At 41.8% G+C, this 24001-nt stretch overlaps 2 protein-coding genes across 2 annotated transcripts in view; one reads left to right on the forward strand and one right to left on the reverse strand.

The window, feature by feature from the left end:
• Positions 1-10656, reverse strand: part of LYRM4 (LYR motif containing 4) — a 96093-nt gene extending 85437 nt beyond the window's left edge. Inside the window, exon 1 of the mRNA XM_082045039.1 lies at positions 10448-10656. Coding sequence (XP_081901165.1) covers positions 10448-10533 — 86 coding nt within the window. The 5' untranslated portion in view covers positions 10534-10656. The remainder of the gene's footprint in view (positions 1-10447) is intronic.
• On the forward strand, positions 10532-23178 carry LOC309435837 (uncharacterized protein; the record flags this gene model as incomplete). Its single annotated transcript, XM_082044579.1, has 6 exons — positions 10532-10684; positions 13512-13587; positions 19617-19662; positions 20339-20403; positions 20964-21049; positions 22945-23178. The coding sequence occupies 4 exons, from the start codon at positions 10532-10534 to the stop codon at positions 20379-20381; spliced, it is 318 nt and encodes a 105-aa protein (XP_081900705.1). The 3' UTR covers positions 20382-20403; positions 20964-21049; positions 22945-23178.
• Between the last annotated feature and the right edge of the window lie 823 nt (positions 23179-24001).

Below are 24001 nucleotides of genomic sequence, written 5' to 3' on the forward strand. Positions count from 1 at the left end.
CAGAAATCACACACTGTGCAAGAGAAAGATGGAGACAACTCTGTAAAGACTGACCTCACAGGCTACAATAAATTATTCTCATAGGCACTTAAATCACAGAACTAAAAAAGCTTCAATACCATAATGGATTAGTGATTATCTCCAATGTATTAGAAATGGTTATAGTTGGTTATAGTTTCAGGGAAAGCTTTTACCTTTTTACCTTTTTTTTTTTTTTTTTTTTTTTTTTTTTTTTTAGATTTTTAACATACATTCTCTCTGGCAGTTAAAATAAGACATTTTTACTTTTATATAACCTAATGATTTTGAAACAGATCTTTAATGGTTCCAGATCAGGATACACCAGACAAGCAGACTCAGAAAGACCACCAAGACCTGGCAACGTAGTTTGTGGAGAATCTGACTCCTGCCATATTCAGAATCTCATGCTGATTTGGTGTAAAATGTTCATGAAGCTGTATTTATTTAAACACTAGTTTCCTGCAAAGAACATAAAAAATACAGTTAACTATGCCAACTGATAAATCAGCATTTTCTAAATTTAAGTTAAACAACTTTTGATCTAAATGCTATTGAGTTCAAGGAAAAAGAAAAAAGCACTGCAATTCAATAGAGATTCATTTGTAATGAGACTAACACACCTATTATACTTCCTCTACCTTCCAAAATGGCTTCATAGCTGCTTTGAATAGGGATTTTTGAAAAAAGGATTACTGGGATGGAACAGAAGTAAATTCCTAATCTCTTAATATACAAATACATTCATACGTGCATACATACACGTAGTACATACTTTGTGAATAGGCTTGTTTTCTTTAGAAGACTTAAACGTGTTTAACCAATTGCTATTTATTTTAAAAGTTAGAAAAATATATCTAAGCAGCATCTTTTCTCAAGACTTTGTAACAAACATGATGCTGAAGAAAAGTCTAGTCCCTGAGTAGCAGCCAAGCCTGGCATTCAGCCATTCACAGCATAGGACCTTCAAATTTTCCTGAAAAATAAAGATTTTATTTCATACACATTCTCAACACAACCGAATTATTTCACTGTTATCATATTATATATTAAGTTCTGAGTTGCATCCCAAGAAAAATGTTAGAATTTTATACAGAGATCGGGTGAAAAGGAATAGAATAAAAAGCATAAAAAATGTAAGGGAAAAAATGCCATTTTCCATAATGCCATCCCAGCCAGAATATTGTCTGAATGACTTGTGGAATGTTCATTCTTGAGAAAGAACTAGAATATTAAGAAGAATCCCAGAAAACATTCCTCCCTGAGGACACCCTCTGTACCAAGTTCTGTGCAAAGCAGCCACAGAACAGCTGGGCCAAGTATTCACACAAGCAAGAAAACAACCAAGAAAGTTTTCTTTTCATGCCTGCTTTTCTTGGAAGAGCAGAGAAACATGTACAATCTAGGACTGTACTTTCTTGGTCAGTAGTACCAAAAACCCTTTATCAAAGAGGTGGTTCCAGCAGCATCCTTGCTATTTGTTGCTGCAGTGAGCGGTTCTAAACGTTGCCTGATCCACTGCAGTTCTTGTTTGTTTGTTTGTTTTAAAAATAACTTTATTTTTTTAAAAATCCAATGCTGACCTTCTAAAGAATACTTGAAATAACAGCCTTTGTTTACAGTATCTACAGTTTCTTGAATAAGTCTTGATGTTACGAGGTCAGCATATTTTCATCACGGGCAGCATACGGATGGATATAGTGAGGAACTAAACGTTAACACCACATCCAAGAGAAGGAAAGAACAGCATCTAAATACTTATAAACTACTATTACATTACAAAGTGTTCTTCACTTACCACAAATCATATGCGTATGTCTATTGGCAGGAATCTGCCAGAGGCAGTAATTTTTCTATTACTCTATTTCTATTACTCTCATTAATTCTCAAACAAATTCTACTGGTAATTAAACCTTACGTAGAAACAAAAATGTCTGTGTTCTACTGTGCTATACAAAGAACGCGAATAATGTATTGGATAACAACCACATCAGATTTACTCAATTTGAGTGTCTTTATTAAAGTAACAAAGTCCATTGATCAGTCTTTTGAAGAAGCCCATACTCATTTGTTTTCCAACTAAAAAATTTCAATTTTTCCAGAACCCTGTATGCCACACATACACTCCAAATGCTCCCTCCAAGTCAGAATCCTAGAATCATTTTGGTTGGAAGAGACCCTTAGCATCATCGAGTCCAACCATAACCTAACTCTAGCACTAAAATTCTTAGTATTCAAAACAAAACTCTCCTCAGTCAAAAAAAAAAAAAAAAAGGAAGTAATTAAAATTACATCAAAATCCTTTACTGTAATCCTTTACTGTTTACATCAATATCGATTACATCAAGATCCTTTACTGCTTTACTGTTTAGGGAGAGCATAATATTATAAAGGTAAAGTGAATGTATTTGGAAAATGACAATCACCATTGTACCTTTAATCCAAGAAAGCAACTCCGAATAAACATGATCAACAGAATTTTCATGGAATGATTTTCAGTTGGGAAATGTTAATATCAAAAAAATCAAAACATTTGGCAAAATTATTTCCATTTGGTTTCAAATGTCAGAGAAATATGTTCTGATGGTACCTAATGGTTGTGTTTTGGCATTTTTAGAACAGAATGCTTAAGTTGTTTTTCAAAATCAACATATAGAATATTGAAGTCAAATGGAAATACTTCAATACTGTCAGACCTGAAGTCTGACAATCCAAAATCATGTTATATCTCTAGATTTTCCCCAAAAGTGCATGCATTTCCATGTTTTACTACAAATCAGAGTGTAACCATCTCAATCCTTTTCACAGTTTCTACCCTAATCAGCAGATTGAACACCATCAGAGCGCTTAAAATACTGATGACTATTCAAGTACGCTTTATTCTGACAGAATAAGGCAATATACACAAAAGACCCTAAAATAATATATTAGCACAATATCTGTATGGTGTGTCATCATTGAAATAATGCCCAAAATGTAACTCCCTGAAGAAAGATATATTAATAAGGCCAACCACAAATCTGCATCCACATTTTATAAAACTGACCTTCAAATGAGCAGTGCCTGTTTGCCCATGATTTTAGGTCATGCAGCTGCCAGGCCAAAACGAGTGTCTGCAACAGCATCACATGGAAACCACCCTGCACCCTGTGCTCAGGAACTTCACTGCTGCTTCCAGCCCAGACTGCTTCATACTTTTTGAGTAGGCTACAGAGTTAGCCATGTACTTGTCATGTGGGAAATTAACTCAAAAACTCCTGAAGTTTATTACCACTAGGAACACAGCCAGCAATTACAAAGAGAGAAGAAAAAACAAGTTATCCACTTTCTTTGCACAGCCAAGGGAAAAATGGAAATTGTAAAGCTGCAGATCAGTCACCCTACTCCTACAAAGAAGTCAGCTTTGCTGGACAGGAATGACAATTTCATTTTTTCCTGTTTCTTATCTCAGCTACAAACTACCACGTTGGACGGAACACAATACTATGTACTGTGTTCCCCTGAAAACAAGACAGGGTCTTATATTACGCTTTTGCGTAATATAAGGGTACGTAATTATGCTTTTGCGTAATATAAGAGGGTGCTCCACCACCCTCTGGGGGAAGAACCTTTTCCTCATGTCCAATCTAAATCTCCCCTGGCACATCTTCCTGCCATTCCCTCGGGTTCTGTCGTTGGTCACTAAAGAGATCAGTGCCTGCCCCTCCTCCTCCCCTTGTGAGGAAGCTGTAGCCCCATGAGGTCTCGCCTTAAGTCTCCTCTTCTCCAGGGCGAACAAACCAAGTGACTTCAGCCACTTCTCATACGGCTTCCCCTCCAAACCCTTCACCAACTTCGTACCCCTCTTCTGGACACTCTCCAGTAACTTAATATATCTTTTTTATCCTGTGGCGCCCAGAACTGCACCCAGTGCTCCAGGTGAGGCCGCACCAGTGCAGAGCAGAGGGGGACAATCACCTCCCTTGCCCGGCTGGCAATGCTGTGCTTGATGCACACAGGACATGGTTGCCCTCTTGGCTGCCAAGGCACATTGTTGGCTCATGTTCAACTTGCTGTCAATCAGAACCCTCAGATCCCTCTCTGCAGAACTGCTTTCCATCATCTCATCCCCCATTCTGTATGTACAGCCTGGGTTGCTGTGTCCCAGGTGCAAAATCCAGCACTTGCCCTTGTTGAACTTCATGCCGTTGGTGATTGCCCAGTTCTCCAATTTGTCCAGATCCCTCTGCAGGGCCTCTCTGCCCTTGAGAGGGTACTTCTGGATATCCTCTTTCCCACTGTTGCAGCAGCAGGAGAAGCTACCTTCTGAGCAGCTCCCATCCTCTGCACGGGCTCATTTGTCCTGGTCAGAAGACACCATTCCTGAAATCCAAGAGCACAACCCCCTCATCCCACAGCCCATGAGCAGAAAGCCCTTGCAGCCTGCCAAGTGGACCTACATCATCAGCTCTCAGCAGCCCTCTTTCCCTAAGGAATGGCCTATAGGCTAGACTGACATGCAAAGCAACATGAGAAGTTAGTCTATTAAATGGAAAACACAAAATTTACTCTAAGGACAATGCTTTTACCTCATATAATCTCTCATACAAGTTTCTACATCAGGTACACTGGAAGAGAACCCACTAAAGTCCTATATAGTGAATTAAGTTGCAAAAACTAGGGAAGATTCCAGGTCCTTTTTGTAAGAACAGAATCAAGAAACAACCACAATACAATGATTGTGCATGCATGCTCCACTAAAAGTCCATTTCATTCCAAATGACACATGGTATTAAGGGGCTAGAGACAGCACCTGTGCCCAGCTGCCAGGAAGAAGAAAATAAAGGTAGTACTCATTCTCAAGCAACTCTGACACTACAGACAGCAATAAAATCAGCTTGTACAAAAAACCAAAAACATCTGAAAGACAGACAAAAACTAAGAAGGTAGAAAGCTGAAGCAGAATTTAATGCAGACATTAAATGATTTTTCATGTTGCTTCCTAAGGAAGTCCATGTGAGAAATGAAAGTATGAACAATTGTGTGGGGTTTTTTTTTGTTTAATATCTGGTGTTAAATTTGTGTTCAAAGAGTATCCTATAGCAGTTTCATATCTTTCTCCAGAGTGCAGTATCTAAGAATCTTGCCATTAAGCATGCAGAAAAATTAAAATAACAAAGTGTATGCCAATATTCTGCTATGTCCCAGTTCTTTACCTTAGCCTAAAAAGTTGATCATCGCACTCGCTATTTGAACAAGGCTTTAATTTGGGTAGCAGTTAGGAATAAGTCTCAAAACGGAAAAGACTGGTATTAGTGGAACAAGAGCAGAAACAAGGAGAAATGCTGAAATCCCAAACCAGACTCCTTGTCCAAATATTGAAGGATGGCTCTTTGTTTATTTTTGTGTTACGATCAATCTTTACATAACAGCAGTTGGTATCTGACATAGTTCCTTTTTCCATTTCCCAATTTGCAAAAAGCAGACTAAATCTTGCATACAGAGCAATGACCATCAGCTGAAATATTTTCTTTAACACAGATCTGCTCATTTTTTTATGTGTACCTGTAAGAGTCACCATCTCTACACATACAGAATACCTGGCCATCCATGCCAAATTTAATGACACTGACTATGAACAGAAAACTTTTCTTTTTTTTCAGATCCATCTGGACTTATGGGAGCAGTGACTCACTGCCACGAAGGAAAAAAATAAGTAAGCATTTTATTTCAATGAGTGTCATTGTTCTTTACTCGGTTTTCATGCATGCTGAAGACCTCAAACTGCAGAAACGTAAGTTCAAACGTTAAAACTCCATCTTGCCAAACTTTTACATTAAATTCAGATATTAAGCTCAGTGCAAAACCAAAGGAATCACAGACTTTTTTGTTCAGAAGAACAGCTTTAATGCTAAAAGTCTAAACATACCTTAAGAACATGCTTTGCCCTGTATAGTGGAATCCCTGAATTTTTACTTCCTAAACTTCCATTCAAAACAAGCCACACTTATCATAAGCCCCTTGAGATTTTTAAAGTGAAGATTTTTCTACATGTTGCTAAAATCTTTCTGAGAAAGACTACATCAAAATATGTATGAAGTTTAACAAAAACAAGTGCGAGGCCCTGCACCTGCGAGGACATAAACAAGGAGCCTAGCACAGGCTGGGATCTACATGTTTGGGAAGCCACCTTGCTAAAAGAGACCTGGGGGTCCTGCTGGACAACAAGCTGAGCAGAAGAGCCTTGATGCAGCAACGAAGTTGGATCCTGGGCTGCATCTGCAGGGGCATTACGAGCAGAGATGTGATCATCTCACTCTGCTCAGTGCTTGTCAGGCTGTACCTGAAGTGCTGTTACCAGTTCTGGTCCCCATGATTCAAGAAAGATGTCGACAGATTGGAGAGGTTCAAAGGAGAGCAACAATGATGTTCAAAGGGCTGGAGAACCTGCCCTATGAAGAAAGACTGAAGGAGTTGGGTCTCTTCTACCTGGAGGAGTCTCAGGAGGGACCTCATCACAGCATTCCAGGACTTAAAGGGTGGCTACAAAGAAGACAGAGGCTCTCTCTTCACAAGGAGCCACATGAGGAGGACAAGGAACAATGGGTATGAGTTGCACTGGGAGAAGTTTCATCTGGACACAAGAAATAAATTTTTTACAGTGAGATCAATCAATCACCGGAACAACCTCCCCAAGACACGGTAGATTCCCAATCACTGGAGGTTTTCAAGATGCGACTAGAGACGGTGCTTGATAATCTCATCTAGGCTCCCTTTCCCATGAAAGGTTGGACCAGATGATCTTTGGAGGTCTTCTGCAACCTGGGCTGTTCTATGTCTCCCTGAAATCAGATCAACAACTATGTTGTTTAAAGCAGGAAAACAGGTGGCACTGAAAAAAAAGAGTATAACTTATTTTGCTGAGTTTTGTTCTTAGGTTAGCAGAGATTCGCAAAAATCAGATTTACTTGTTCTAAAATCTTGAAGGACATGCCTCAGATGAAACTGCATGCATTCAACTAATGTGTTTCCAATGGAAAACCTCTTTTGACAAATTTGCTTCTTTGATTCCTCTATATTCTGGACAGTTTTATTAATTAATCAAATAATATTGCATATTCTAATAGAAAAATCAAATTCCATTAAAATGCCATTTACGTAGACAAGAAAAACATATCTATAAATAAAAATGCAACATGCACCAGTTAAGATAGAACATAATGGATAATTGAAATAAATATACAATAAATACCTTAAAAAACCGTAAGGAAATTATTTGCAGAAAAATTCCAACAGAAAGACTGGAAGTTTATGACATTGTTCTTAACTACAAGAAATCAAAGAATTAAGAAAGACATCAGATGGAAGCATGATGTCACATGATGTCTCCCTGAACTTTTAGCCAGTGTTAGTATCTTTATAGGCCAAGGGAGGCTGGGGATCAGAAAATCATAGTGATATCGGTTAGCTAGAATCTCTGGAGCTTATCCAAGCTGACCTCCCACTTGAAGTAAGACTACCCTCAACAAGGTCAAGTCGGTCATATTGCTGTTCGGTTAAACATGTCATGAAAACCTTCAAAAATGCAGATGTAAAAAAATCTCTCAGGAAGATCTGCTCTAGTCCTGCGCTTCCCTTCCAGAGAAAACCTTCTTCCACTAGATTCCTGTACATTTTGACCACTGAGCTTCAGTCATGTTAAACAAGAAACTCTGAAGTTCAGATTACTCTAATTTGCAACCAGATGTGTTTTAACAGCTTTCACAAGTTTATAAACGCTTTTGTTTTCTGTACCAAAAAGAGACACCGGGCCTTTACTTAGATCACAAATGAAACTCTATTTAGAAATTATCTCTTAAATCAATTTAGTTGAGACTGTAATCTGGCACCTTATAAACTGTCAGAGGATCCACCTTTTGTCAACCAAACAGAACAAAACAGTACGCTTATTAAGTACCACCTTTTCGGACTCAAAATCTAACATATTCCCTCTCTGCATATTTTCCTCCAGTACAAATCACTCTTCCTTCCTCAGACTGTTTCAACGGGTAATAGGGCAGAAGGGCAGACATTAAATTACTTATAGTCTACTAAATTCTCTCTCCCTGCTGTTAAAAGCTGGTCTACACATCTGGGCCCCCAGACATGCCATAAGTTTATTGCAAGACTCTGGAGATGCTCCTGTGTGTTGTTATTCTGAAGACTGTCAGTGGTGACCTACATTGCTTTAAGACATGAACATTATTCTTCACAGTCAGGGCACTAAAAGTTCTTTAGAATGGTAAAAGAAAATTTGGTACTACCAGACAACATATAGAATATATTTACTAGGTAAGTCACAAAACAAAAATATTTAATTTTCCATCACAATCTATATGTACACATTTAAGAGAAAAAGCACAGCAAGCAATTAAGGAGACAATAACGAACTGATCACACTCCAGACATTCGCTTACAAATATGCATTGTTTGCAAAAATAAAATATTCTGAAATTCTCTAACTGAAATCCAAATCAATAAGATTAATCTTTAATACTTTCTACTTTGCTACAAGTTGGTTCTTTACAAAATCACTGGGTTTAAACCAGGCTATTACCATATCGCATTACAGCTGCCCTGAGGACACAGCAGGACTGCTTATCTTGGCACAGAAGAAGCCAGCGGGGTGTCCATTTTAGCTATGGGTGTGGCCTAAACACCAAGGCAGAATTGTTGTTGTGGTCCCAGCAGATCTGTACATATAATATCTGCTGATCGCTTTTTGCTAGAAACTGCTATTGCTCTTAGTGCTCACAAATGTCTATACTCCACATGATTTTATGCAGTTCCTGATTTTATGATATCTAAGGACAGGCCCATCAAAAGCTGAGATCTTTCCTTTAAGGTATGGTGTCAAAAAATCAGATATCCAAGGTAAACACATATCTTATGATTTCTATTCTTTGAAATTTGCCCGTATAAAGACACTAAAAGAAACTGAATGAAAAGCATTATACACTGTGTTAAGCAGAAAACTCATTGGTGCACCTACTATTGCGTGATAGTTAGTCTTGCCTTTGAGCTGCATGCCAAAACTTCCATATGGCCAGGTCCATGCTTCATTACTGGTGCGCATGGGCTCTAGGTATGGTTTATAGAGAAGAGATTACAACCATTTCCCATGTCCCCTGTGCTACATCAGCAAGAGGCTGGGTAGAGAAGGGTCCACATGTGGTTTGTGAGGCTGTTGCTACCACTGTGAGGTGGTGCTGGCTTGCTTCCTCACTGATCACCTTCCAGCACAAAGCCATTGCCGAAAACATGCCGTGGCCCAGAGGGGTGCAACCGTTCGCCAACTGCACATCTCACAGGCCTGAAGCCTTCTCCATTACACACAATCCTTTTTTGTTAGCTAGAATGATGGCAAGCTGGGATACTCAGGACAGCAAAGAGCAGAGGGAAGCCTCGATAGAAGGGGAACACGATGCACAGACACACTGCTGCATGGAGTTAGCAATGAGGGTTTATTAGCTCCAGCTCAGTTTCAGCCCCACAGCCTTTCTTCTCAGAGCACTCCTTCGGACATGAGGTTTAAAGAATACTTATGCCTTGAAGAGTGCAGAGCTCACCATGGTTATGCAAGTTCAAAGGCTTCTGTTCCCAATTCATGCCGGGCTGGAGATGATTCACAGCAAAAGTAGCTCACGTGTCTCTGACTGGGATCCAGCTAAGCGGTAAACTGAATAAACTACCAGTGGGTAATACAGTTTTGCCAGAGCTGGTGGGGAGCACCCCCTGTGAACACAGCAGATATCTAAAGGAGACCAGGCCTATGCCTGTAGCACGTTTGCAGGCATACCCTTTGGCAAAGAAAGTGGTGCGTCTTTCACTAACAGCGAGAGAAGGCAGGCAGCCACACAGCGCGGCATCCTGTGCGGCGGGAAAAGCCAACCCTGCTCCCCCATCGCACACAGCACCCCGAGCTTGGGCACAGCGCACCGTGCCAGCGTTTGACAGGGAAGCCAACCTGCCGCGGCACAACCATGGCTGTCCCCGGCTCTCCCCGCCAGCAGAAGGGCAGACCGGACACGAGCTTCTTCAGGCTGGGTCAACTTTGTCCTGTCCCTTCCTACCACACGGAGGGCCTGTAACCTCGTGCTTCTGAGGCAGCCCGGGCCAAGCACAGGGACCGGCGGCTGACACTCCCCTGCGCCCCAGGCCGGGCCCGCTGCCGCTCTCACTCCCGCCCCCAGGGCACGGCTCGGCCTGGGCGGCCGCCCGCTCCCCGCAGGTCACAGCTCCCCCGCACCTGCCAAACACGAGCTCCTCAGGCGGCCCCTGCCGAGCCCGAAACAACGCCGGCATTCCCCCATCCCCACCGCCCCCGTCACCCCCACGCCTTCGCGGGGAGAAGCGAGGCCGGTGCCGCTGCCCGCCTCGGAGCGCGTCCCCGCCCGGGCCGGGCTCGCACCTGTAGTTGTAGCTGCTGAAACGCTGGCTCTCCCGCAGCAGGGCCCGGTACAGCCGCAGCACCTGGGCTCGGCTGGACGCTGCCATGTTGCCGGCACCAGGCGGGTCCTCCCACAGCGAGGCCCCTTTCCCCGCCCGCAGCGCCCGGGGCCGCGCCGGCCGCCGGAGCCGCCTCCGCGGCGGGCAGGCAGGGGCGGAGGCAGCCGCGGCGGCGGTAGCGGGAGCGCACGGCTGGGCGGTGAGTGGCGGCTCGGTGAGGCGGCGGCTCGGCCCGGGCCCAGGGCGAGGCCGCGGCCTGAGGGCTCTCCGCCAGCTCAGGCGGCCCCGAGGGCGGCGGGAGCTTTTCCGTGCGGAGGGCTCGGGCCGGGTCGCCACAGGTGTGGCGGCTCCGCTGCGGTGTTACTGCTTAAGGCTCGGCCTGTCCTGAAGCGCTGCCGCCGCTTCCTCACGAGGGCTCTTGCCGGCCTCGGTCGGTGCGGCAGCGGACGGCCCAAGCGCTGGCTGAGCGGGGGAGTAGGGAAGGCCCAAGCGGTGGGGAAAGGAAAACCAGTGTTCGAATAAACTGGTCGGTGACAGCAGTGCGGTTGTGTGCACTTGTACTTGTGCTGGTGTGTTGCAGGGGGAGGTGGGATTGATGCAGGGCCTGCAACGGAGCAACAGGTGATGGGTGTTTGGGAATTGCATGGAAATCGCTGTATAAGTTTGCAGTGAATGTTCACCTGTTAACACACCAGGGCCTGGTGTGCTGCAGTGGTGTGTGAGTTGTTGTTCTCTCAGGATCCCCAATTGAATTCTGTGATTTAAACTAACTTAATCTGAGGGTATGTCAGGAAGATGTGCCAGGGGAGGTTTAGGTTGCACATGAGGAAAAGGTTCTTCCCCAGAGGGTGGTGGAGCACTGGAACAGGCTCCCCAGGGAGGTGTCACGGCCCCAAGCCTGACAGTGTTCAAGAAGAGACTGGACAACGCCCTCAGACACATGGTGTGAACTGTGGGGTTGTCCTGTGCAGGGACAGGAGTTGGACTCGATGATCCTTGTGGGTCTTTTCCAGCTCAGGACATTCTATGATTCTATGAACCTGTGTAGTTATAGTTCAGGTACTGTTAAGCAGTCAGAGAATCTGAAGGATGCTACCAAGGATTTCCTGCCTGCCTTTATTTTCAGTGGGAAATCTCAATTTACCATTTTTCTTGCTTTTCCCACAGTCCTGTGAAATTACTGCACTGGTTTTATTACTGCCCTCTTCTAAGATTCCCCATTTGTGCAAGTTTTCAGAAAGTGAATGACTATGTTGAACTTTAGGTCAATTTAACACACAGGCCCTCATGTGTTGAAACTGGCCTTGAAGAGGGTGGTACTCAGGCAGGAATTGGTGTACACAGTGCCTATGTATTGTACAGCCCACAGAACAGCAGGCTGCCAGAACCATTTAAAAAGTAGGATCTGCCTGAAGATTTGCTAAATCTTGGGTTTTATTCTTTGCTGCTGTGAGGCTGGGGCTCTTTTTCTGCTTAAGCACTTCTTTTATCATTTATACCTGATCATTTTGTTGCTGGAAACAGCACCTAGCATTCTCTTCTGCTGAAATTTTTGTTACTCCAGGATAAACTTGACTTTGTAATTTACGGGTATGATGCCCCAGCTGTATTTAATACTGATTTTTAAATAGTGTCAAGAATATAGTTTATTTATAATCATTACATGGTTCCTACTTTCTCCACAGTATGTTCTGTATGTAGTAGATGTTCATAAACATTCCTCATGTCTCTGGCAAAAGTGCTTCAATTACTGCTGCTAATTGAACTCTTATTTTATTGTAGATACAGTTTGAGTATTATTATTTGTGTCAGTTATACATCTGATGCAAGTCACAGTTTATTACATGGAACTAAAATAGTTCTTTGCTTCTGTGTCTAAATTATATAGACATGCATGGAGTTACCTCAAAGTATGCTATATTTTAGCAGCTCTTTTAGGGTTCTAGAAACTGAGTTTTTCCATACATAGTAAATTTCTTGGATATTCTCTTTATCAAAATCAAAGCTACAGATGCAACAGAGGAACTGTTGCATTTTTGTAGAAAAATGCAAGCAACTGAGACACTGTGATAAACATCATGTGTCTGAGGCCTTCCCTTGTAAGCTGCAAAACAATGTTTGGGGTTAGATTTTGGCATTCAGGAAACCTGAACAGGAAAATAAAAAGCAAGGATGCTCTTTAGTTGCCTGTGGGAGCAGCCATATTCTCCTTGTAGCCCAAGACGCATTATTGACACAGATTGCTGTGCCAGAAGTGGAGTCTGAGGTGCTGGTGCCCCCAACCTTTGCAGCTGTTGGTAGGTGAAGTGCTAAATGCATGTTAAACAGAGCTCTTGTTTTGTGTCTGAGGATTTATCATCTGCCTTCAAAGCAGCAGTGGCAACCCTGCCCATTGGATGGTGGGCTTCAGACAGCTTAAGAGATGCAGTTCCATCATGTACAGAGCAAAACCTAGCTTTGAGAGTTCAGCAAAGTTGTGGGAAATCATTCTGTAGATGTGTGGCAGTTATTCCATCTAATTTTACAATGACCCTCTTTGTTATTGTGAGAAGCAAAGTTTTGATGCTACAGCCTTCAGCTCTAAAAACTGAGAGAGTAATTGGGAAGAAAGCAAAACTCATAGAGCAAATTTTGTTTACAAGAATAGTATTGATTTAATATTTGTAAAGTAATTATAAATGATTTTGAAATAGCCTCAGGTGCTAATCCTGTTCCTGAATCTCCCTGACAGTTTTTGTGATTTTTTTTTTTAGTTATTTCTTTTAGATAACCAAGTTTTTCTATTAAAGATACATGAAAACCTCATATGTTTATAATAAGCATTAATGTGCAATGTACTATCAAATGCAAACTAAACATACCAAAGGAAAAAAGTCTTTCCTTCTGTCTCCCTTTCCTGGCTTAACCTTCCAAGAAAGGAAGAACAATTTTTAGCAGAAACTTCCAATATTTGTGCAGTTGGATTGGTGCTGTTGACTGGAAAAGTTAATTATTTTCTTATGTATTTTATTTTTACATTTTATTAGAAGCAATGGATTATGGTCTCTGAAGTCCTGTCATTCTACTGTGACTGTGGTACCTGTGTTTCTGCTGGCCTTCTGTGTACGCGCACCACTGTAAGCCTGCGGAGAATTTGAAGGACTGGCACAGCTCAAATGACCACTCTTGTGTCCCGTGACACTGGACACTATGTAGCAGGAAGCAGTAATGATGACTTCATTAACTACCTCCTCATTCCATAGGGGGAATCCACACCTGAATTTAATCCAGACACCAAGCCAGGACCAATCAAGACACGGGCAGATGATTTCCATCCCCTCCCCACCCCCAGCTTCTCTGGTTTAAAATTCAGTGCTGTTTCATTATTACATTTTAATGGTGTGCTGGGTCAGCCAAGATAGGGTTAATTTCTTCACTGTTAGAACAGACCCAGAACCAGCCAGAGGGGGTCATATCAGATAAGGTCATGCTCAGTTACAAAGGGGCTGGGCGGAGGACAGGCACTCTCTCTCTTGCTCTCTGTGAGCAGGGGCGTTGGGGATGCTCTGGGTTTTCTCTGGACCGTGCATTTTGGTGCTATTGTATTTTGGGTGCAAGCTGTGGTTCAGGGTTGGGGGGTGGTTTCGGTGTGAGCTGTGACCTGCGTGGTGGGAGAGTTTGGTGCGAGCTGTGCCATGTGCTGCTTCGGAGGGGTGCGGGCTGCCATGGCGGGACTGCCAGGTGGTGGGATTGCGCTGTGTGTCCATTGCTTTGTAGGTTCTTTCATTATTTGTTGTTCTTACTGTTTGTTTTTCTTTGCTGTTCCCTTAAACTGTTCTTACCCCAACCCACAAGTTTTGCCTTTTTTTCTGGTTCTTCTCCCCATCCCACTGGGGACGAGGGAGGGATGAGTGAGTGGCACGTGGCTTTACCTGCTGGCTGGGGGGAGGCTGGGGCTAAACTACAACAGTCCTTTTTGGTGAGCCAGCCAGGAGAAACAAAAGGTTAGTATAATGACAGAGCTGACCAGAGTGTGTTAAAATATGTATTTATTATATTAATTAAGTGGTCACAATGTTTCTTTGTTCACATGGCTGTTTTATATGAATTCCTACATGTCCTATGTGCTCCCTGTGGTGCTGTTTATTATATCTGGGAAAAGGATTAGGTTTATCATATTGCTGTCCTGTATAATATGAACTTACAAGATCGTGATTTCATATCTTGCACATCTCTGGTATTTTTATACAATATTGTAGGTTTTTTTTTTTTTCATACCTTGGATACCATCTCTCAGAATTGATTACTAATCACACCCGGTCTATGGGGAAGATGGAGGGATGGGAATTTTCTCCTGCTTTTTCACTTCCCTCTTATCCTCCAGTTTAGGTACAACAGTTTTTGAGCTTTTTGAACACTTAGAATATTCAAGGTAGCAAGCTCTTGTTGCTATGTCTCCTGAATGTGTCTCAGGTCATATACAGGGTTACAGAAGAATGTGTTAAGAATATCACCCATGGATTTACCCTGAGGTTGGATGGTCATGGGTGGAATGGCATGTGGCATGGGCAGGTTTCTAGAGAATTTCTTGCCTCCAATGGTTTGGAGTTTCACTCCTGAACAACTGTGGGACTCCGATGAGGTGATAGAATATTTAAAAGGAAAATGCTCTGGCCACCCCAAGGAAGCACAACTTACTGCACCATGCTGGGCCCTGGCCAGTATCTGTCAAATGCTGCTCAACAGTACGCAGTGCCCCCAGGACGAAGAGGGGGTAACAAACCGACAGGAGCTGCAGCTCTTCTCACCCTCATCCCAAACGCTGCAGCTGCTCAGACCCTAGCAACAGGCACTGTGGCCACCCAGACCCAGGCAGCAGGTGCTGCATCTGGACCAGAGAACCAACCCATGTCTGTATTAGTTGCCCCTATACAGAAAAAGAAATACACAAATCAGTTTGCTCAGTGAGGGAAGATGATGACCCAGCCCCATCACGAGAAGAGGAAGAGGAGGCAGAAGCAGAGATGATCAGCAGATCTCTATACCTAGGTGAACTGTGGGATATGGGAAAGGATTTCAGCGACTGGGATAGCGAGCACATTGTTGCTTGGCTGCTCTGATGCTGGGCTGGTAGCCTGGAATTAGAGGGTAGGGAAGCCAAGCAGCTGGGATCCCTGTCTAGGAAAGAGGACATCGACAAGGCAGTTGGGAAAATGACACGAATCCTCAGCCTCTGGAGGGGACTTCTGTCGGATGTGAGGGAAACATACCCGTTCAGGGAAGATGTTACCTGTCACCCAGGCAAGTGGACCACCATGGAGAAAGGTATCTAATACTTGAGGGAATTAGCTGTGCTGGAGGTACTTTAAAGTGACACCAATAATGAGGATTTACCCGCAGATCCCAATGAGATCCAATGCACACAACCCATGTGGTGGAAGTTCCTGCGGAGTGCACCATTGTCTTGTGCCAGGTCATTGTCAGTAATGTCCTAGAAAGAAGACAAGAAACAAAAGGTGGATGAATTGGATGTCCTGCTCCGGTGATACAAGGAAAGTCTATGCTCCTCCTTGCAGGCCTGTGTTTTGGCTGTGAAGAAACTGCCAGACATGTTGGCTGAAAAATTATCCTGAGAGGAGTTCCAGCGTTTCAAAGACAAGCACGCCTTCCCACCTGTATGGCATAGGGTCTCAGCTACTCGGAATGAGTGTCTTGCTGATCAAGAGAGAGAAGATAAAGGGTATACAGAACAGAGCACCCTATGGTTTTTCCTGCGTGACTGTAGAGGAGACATGAGGAGATGGTATGGGAAGCTTGCCTCAGTCCTAGAGGCACGGGTACATGAGTTGCAAGGAAAGACAGCCACAAGAGAGAATTCTGACAGGAAAAATGCTGCTCCAGTTTCCAGCGGGCAGTTCCCCAGACAGAGTAGAAGAGCTTGTCTTGCCTCTGATCCTCTTGAAGGGGCTTTTGATTCATTCTTACAAAAAGGAAGCAATGAATACTGTGACCAGGACTAGAGGAGCCCTGCCTCCAGCCAGCTGGAGGAGGGGGGTAACTGGGTTTATTGGACTGAGTGAATTTGATGGCCTGGAACATCAGGCCCACAAGAGTGCAAGGCTCTAGTGGACATCGGGGCCCAATGTACTCTAATTCCATCAGGCTATGAAGGGGCACAACCCATCAGCATTTCTGGAGTCACTGTGGGATCCCAACAGTTGATTCTATTAGACAGTGAATTGAGTCTGACTGGAAAGGACTGGCAAAAACACCCCACTGTGACTGGCCCAGATGCTCCATGCATCCTTGGTGTAGACTGCCTCAGAAGAGGGTATTTTAAGGACCCAAAAGGGTACTGGTTGGCTTTTGGTGTAGCACCTGTGGAGACAGAGGACATTAAACAGCTGTCTGCATTCTCTGGACTCTTGGAGGACCCTTCTGTTGTAGGACTGCTGAGGGTAAAACACCAGCAGTTGCCAATTGCTGCCACGATGGTGTACTGGCAGCAATATTGCACTAACCGAGACTCTCTGGTTCCCATCCATAAGTTGATTTGTCAACTGGAGAGCCAAGGAGTGGTCAGTAAGACTCACTCATGCTTTATCAGTCCCATATGGCCAGCGGGGAAGCCCAGTGGAGAGTGGAGACTAACAGTACGCTATTGCAGCCTGAACAAAGTCACAAAGTGCTGCCGTGCTGGACATGCTAGAGCTGCAGTATGAACTGGAGTCAAAAGCAGCCAAGTGGGATGCCACAACTGACATTGCCAATGCATTTTTCTCTATTCCTTTGGCAGCAGAGTGCAGGCCACAGTTTGCTTTCACCTGGAAGGGTGTCCAGTACACCTGGAATTGACTGCCCCAGGGGTGGAAGCACAGCTCCACCATTTGCCATTGACTGATCCAGACTGCACTGGAGCAGAGCTAAGCTCCAGAACACCTCCAGTACGTTGACAACATCATCCTCCCCATCCCACCAGGGGCAAGGAGGGGTGAGTGAACAGCACACCGGCTGGAGGGGGCTGGGGCTAAACTACAACTATGAGAATGTTTTTCTTACTCGCAGTGATACGTGTAATCATTGTTGACTGGGGTCAATGGGTGTTTGTTTGTACAGAAGTCTTTGCTTTTGGTATTTGATCTGAAGAAGGAAGGTGGCCTGTGCTATTCTGCATCTTTTGGGATAAATAAGCACTTTGGGAATGATATAACAATATTGCTATTGTAATAGTTACTAACATTTTAAGTATGTAGCAGCTCAAAAAAAAAAAAAGAGGAGGAATTTGGATGAAATACCTGCAGAGACAGTGGACTGCTGTGGAAGAAAACAGCTGTTTTATTCTCTGGCACATATTGGATGTTTGTAGTTTGTTGTGGAATTGTTCCTTGTGGTACGCTATTTCAGCTTTACGACATGACACTCAACACTTAAGTGAGCATGTGCTTTCCTGGTGCACTGCTGTTCATGTTTGTTATTTTTCTTTGGGGGTCAGAATGATAATTAATTGTCATGATATTATAATCTCTTTTAATTATTGTTTTTCAGTTTTTGAAAACATGCTGACTTTTCCCTGCTGCTGTGGTGCAGTTTCTCTTTCTTCTTCCCTGCTCTTAGTTTTTGATGGACAGCGTCACACAGTGAGATTGTAGCCAGTGTAGAGTAGGGCCCTTAAAATAAGGACTATAAATCACAAGAATTTGGAATTTGTCACAAATGTAGCAAGTTATAATTTAGCCATTCCCTATAGTAAGTTTTCCACCATACAAAGGAGGCCTTGAATAACTCTGCTTTAAAAAAACCCACCGTATATTTATTTGTTTGCCCTATAGAGAAGAACATTTTAAAATCAGGTGGAGAAACTTCGATGTGTCAAATTCAGCCATACTCCTGAATTATTTGTGCATGTTGGAAAATTTTACCTAAGACTTCAAAAGGAAGGAAAAACTGGGACAAAACTTTCCTCTCCAGTCGCTTTCTGTGAGTTACCCCACCTCTTTCTGAACTGAATTACAGAATGTTTATTGTTTAAAGTAAGACGATAGGAATAGTAATAATGGGTGGGGGAAAACAAACCCCAAAGAGTAGTCTGTTTTCTGTTGTGATACTTGGTCATGTAAGGGAATACCTGTTTTACCACTGCTCCTAAACCTTTGCTGGTTCATGATCTCTCATGCTGCAGGTATCATACTGAAAAAAACACTGAATTTTGTTTTCCTTGTTGGCCTCAGTTTTAATTTTCTGATTTCCTTCTGGCCATGTGCAGCACCAGAGGATTTCGTGGGCATCTTGTTGCCTGCTAATAATATATTGTGTTAAGCACCTGGACAGGTCAGCAATTGTGGGATAACTTCTGGATCAATGACATGCAATGTTGATATATACCATATTGATTTTGAAAGATGTTGGTATTGGACATATGTTGGTAAAGCACTTTGAAACATCTGAAATAAAAGTGCTATAAAAATCCAGAATTAGAAGGATAATCGTGTGTCACAGCAACAGGCAAGAAAATAAGTAATAGGGCATTAAAATTACGAATAATGCTTAAATAGTTCAGTGTGTAGCAGTTGCATTAAATGTGGATGATTTAATGTTGATGAAATCCAAGGTATTTTTCAATACAAGAACCCAACAAGAAATTAATGTATTTTCGTTGTCTGTCTGTTTTTTACTGAAATGTTACTGAGAAACACAATCATGAGAAGTGGGACGGACAGGCTTTATTAAGTGTTCTCAACCATGACCACATCAATTTGGAAATGCTTTCTTTGCTGTGCTTTCCAGTGTTTTAACTAATTTAATCTTAAATAACTTCCCTTTCTGTAGGAAAAATACTGTACTTTATGTTGTATCTTGCTGTTAAGAAATGTTTTCTGATACTCAGCCTATGCCCTAGTTCATCCTACTCTTTCATTTATGCCCCTTAGAGTCACGCTGTGTAATTCCTCTCTGTCCTTCATGATTTATGGTATAATCGTATTTCTCAATGGCTGTAATCCAGACAGACCCATTTAGCTATTTTGATTTTTTTTTTCCTCCCCTTTTTAGTGAATATTGAATTTTTTAGCTTAGGAAGCAAACCTGTAAAAAAAAAAAAAAAGTAAAACAAGAATTGGTATTTTGTCTAAGACCAACTGAGAATCTCTTTGCAGCCACCCCTGTATCTTTTCTGCTGACTTGTGATTTCCAGTTTGCCAAGTTGGTTACAAATGGTGCTGCCAACCTTTTTAGTTAAAGATCGTTATTGCATCCAAGATGTCTTGCTAGAGCAAAGTTCTTTCTTGAGTCTATTTTTGTTATATATGAATGCGTATGTGAACATGTATAAAAGCATGCATACAGTCGTGTCGTGGTGGTCAAGGTCACACTGTTCATCCCGGATTGTCTGTGCTGCGGTGCTGGGGATTCGTGCACAGCCAACACAATGCTGTGGGTTTTTTTTCTGGTTACCTATTCCCATGTCCCAGGTGTGGGAAATCAAAGACAACCTGCTGCTTGGGTACATCTTGGTCCTTCTGCTCCCTGCACTGTGAGCATCGTGCCCCTTGACAGACAATACGAGAGGCCGGCTGAACTGAAGTCACAGGCTATTGCTTAAGTCCTTCCCTGAAAATCCACTTGACTAAGCATTTTCTTATAAATACTTCTTGTGTGATTATTTCCTAGAAGCAATTCCTCGAGCAAAGTATTAGTGAGGGTAGAATTATGATATTGTTATAAGATTGAGTGGAGCTGATGTAAGGAAATGTTATCCAAGGTAAAATAAAAGTGGAAGGTTCTTGTATAATATATTGAAAGAGTGTTATTGGGGAAAAGTATGACCTCTGAGAATGGGACATATGGAAGACACTGATTTTTTTTTTTTTTTTTTTAGGGAAAAAAGCGTTAAGGAAAACTGGTTTGCAATGGATGTGTAAAGCAGCAAGGAGTAAGTGGATTGTAAGTAGACTATCTGTTTAGTTTTCTGACTGTGTGATGAGGGGAGGGGAAATATGATTTTCCACTTTTAATGCATTTTCATTTTATATGATGCTATGCATCCGTATGACTTTTTGTTCTGGTAGCTTGGACTTTTGGTCCAGAAAAAAACCTAAGAGTTTAAATATGAAGCTCAAGCAAAGAAATCTAAAGAGAATATTTCTGGAGAGGAAAGGAAACGATGGAGCAATGTTTTCATTTAAATGAGGAAAGCAGTATACCCATGTTAATGAATTGTAGTAATGGCAGAGTTAAGATAACTTAATTTTGAATGATCCTTGACATTTTTGACCTTTCATCTTATGTCACTACCAGGTTCATGTCCCCAGAGCTGTGGCCAGCATTCATGATAGTGCATTAGGGACATGTTTCTAAATATATCCTGCTTCTGATGCATTTGTAAGATAAGATATATTGTCAATGTTTCCTTACATACCTTCACAATTCTAGACAGAACTTTCTTTTTATTTCTGTTTCAGTTTTTTTTATCTGGGGTGACTGTGCCAAAATTTGTCTTTCAGTCAGTCTCTGAAGAGAAGAAACAAAGTACTGACAGAAGCTAACGGACAAAGGAAACAGAGCTGAGGAAAGATATCTCTGCTTGTGGGTAAGTAATTACAAATAAATTTAGCTTTCTGAGTCCATCTTTGACACCAGCACTGCCAGCCTTTTTAGGTAGTAAAAAGTTTTCAGTCCTTCTACATTTTAATTAATAATAAAAGTCTTTCTTCATCTTTACCAACCGTCAAAGACAGGTGTGCTACTAGGTATGATAACTATCTGTCTTTGCTTTCCATATAGAATTGATACGTTTCCTTAGTCCTAATACAAAGAAAATTATGAGACTTGAGATCTAAAGAGAGGTAGATAACAATAATAGGTTGATAGGTGGAAGATTATAATGTAAAGGACAAATTCTATCATCTTTATATTGGAGTACGTCCATATCTGAGTATAATCTCTTTGAAATCTAGCTGCCTACCTAAGCAATAAGTTGCTTAGTTCTCACTGTGAGAACAGGTTGGCAGAATTGGGTTCTCCTTACTTTGCAAACCACTTATAATTGATGTGAGTTACAATCCAGCATAGGATGCTCTGCTGAATGGGGAGTGAACTCAGTGAGCTCTTAGGAGAGGCAATAGTTATGGCCTTACAAATCCCACTGTTAACCTTCCGGTCTCTTTTTGTTCCTGTCCCTGTAGCAAAATAAGCTAAAGGCAATGTGTGTTTTTGCCTTTTCAGGAAGTTTTGTGCCTTAGCTGAAACTGAGGATGAGGGTGGATTTAGGTGGGGATGCAGACGTATGAAATAGAGCTGCCAGCTTTCCTGGAGAGATGGGTTTAACAGTCTAGAGAAAGGCAGAAAAGAGAAATGGGGGAAGAAATAGTTTGACGTTCATCTGTCTGGAGTTCTGAATTAAGAATCTGCCTGTTCTAGAATTTCTGTGATTTGCTTTTTCAGGTATTCTTTGTAGCCTAGGATCAGTTTTGTGCTAGATTAGTGGTTTTCATATTTGTTTAACTTTTGCCTTTTTTGGAAATGATTACTGGTGAAGCATGTATGTTACATATTAAATGGAGAATAACAGATAAATAGAGCAAATTATCAGGATCCTCACAGAGATTTAATGGTGCTTCTTTTAAGATTTTTGTGTGTGTGATCTCAAAATTGGTTTGACTTTCAAGACAGTGTTCAAGACCTTAATTGAGAGTGTTCTTATTTTTGGGACTATTAGCATAATCTTTTCGTTGTTTTCTTATTTAGTCTGGCTGCAAATACAGATGTTTGGTTTGTTTTTTTTTTTTTTTTTCAATATTTGTTTAAACTTTTATTTTACTAATTACTTTCACAGTAGAAAATTGCATAGTGCATTATACCAGCTCTTCCCTTGAGATGATGAAGTCCTAAAAAGGACAGATACAGTATTGCACATGTAAAATTATCAGATATTGAAGAGACAATTAAATAATTAAATATCTATAGGTGTGTTGAACTTAGAAAAGCTACTTGCTTTTTGTGTTGGAACACTAGTTTTGTCAAGTTTTGTGGAAGAAAATTGTTCTAAACTGAGAGTGAGATGCCACTTGATAATTCAGCTTTTTGTTTTCTGTTTTCCCTTCTGTTCCTCTCCCTCCCTTCATAGCCTGTGCTTCTTATTCCCCCACCCTTCTACTCCCAATGTACCTTATTCTGATACAGCAATTTTTTCACTGTTTTCTTGTGGCAGGTTATATTTTTAGTGTAATATTCATTATACAAACAGAAACTCTGCTGGATAGATGAAGACTTGAACTAAGTATGTGGGAACACCATGCTTATTCTAGTTTCTTTCATCAGACTGCCTGTGTTGTTTTTTATTTTTTTTTTTTTATAAACACCATTTGAAAAGTATTGCAGGTTCTACCAAATCCTGTTTCCTGACCTGATATTAGGAGTTGATTTGACCCCGGTGATCTATTAGGTGATCACTTGACTGCAGTGTCCTGATTGCTCTCATTCCAGATGCCGAGTGACAGAGCCTACTGGGCCTGTGTGAAACTCGATCTTTCACCATGTTGCAAACTGCAGTTCTACAAGTGGTTTTAAAGAAAAAAATAAGAACAATTATTATGTTTTAATTTTGATTCTCTCAGTACATAATGGACATGGCATTAACTGAAGATTGTTTTGTCATATGTGACCTTGAGCTATAATAACACCTTATTCTTCATTAATAATAAAGATTTGATTCTTTCATGTTATTGTTTTCTTTTTTTTTCCCAAACTTGTATAGCCAAGATATAATCTGTATATATTGGCTCAAGATAAAAGATGAAGGGATGTTGCCTTTGTTATATAAAGACTGGATGGAGAAATTCTTCTGTGTGCCATATTTTGAGATGCCACATCTCTGTCTACCACTGAGGTTTGCTTTGGAGGGAAGTGTGACCTTCAAGTATCTGATGCCACAGAAGGGTTCTCTGACTTAATAAAAATATATGGCTTTCTCAAGGCCTTTCAAACAAAAGTTTTCTTTCATGCTTTGTGGTGTGCTTGATCTGGAGTAAGTATATCAACATTAGTAAACCTTACAGGAGATGTTACTTGGTAAGATAATAAAGATAATGTCATGAAGCTGCTTGGAAGCCCTTATCCTAGGGTGCTGTGAGCCATGGGCCCAAATATATCCTGTTTTCTAGTATGAATGACAAAGAAAGAAATTAGTGATACTAGTCTTGTTTCTGCTGAAACTCTCTCATACTTTTTTTTTATCCTCTGGTAGCAGGACTGAACGGAGACACAATTTAAACCTATATTTTAAGTCATACTTCCTTTGCTTGCTATAGAATATCTTGGAACTAGTTTGTCTTTAGCAAGTTATAAGAGATGTCAACACCTGTTGAACACTTGTAAAGGTAGTAGTGTCCAGACATAATCAAATTCCTGGGGTGCATTAGGAAGAGTGTGACCAGCAGGTCAAGGGAGTTTCTCCTCCCCCTCTACTCTGCCCTGGTGAGGCCGCATCTGGAGTACTGTGTCCATTTCTGGGCTCCCCAGTTTAAGAAGGACAAGGAGTTAC

The sequence above is a fragment of the Streptopelia decaocto genome, assembly GCF_964273445.1.
Source record: "Streptopelia decaocto genome assembly, chromosome: 2".
NCBI classification, from domain to species: Eukaryota; Metazoa; Chordata; class Aves; order Columbiformes; family Columbidae; genus Streptopelia; species Streptopelia decaocto.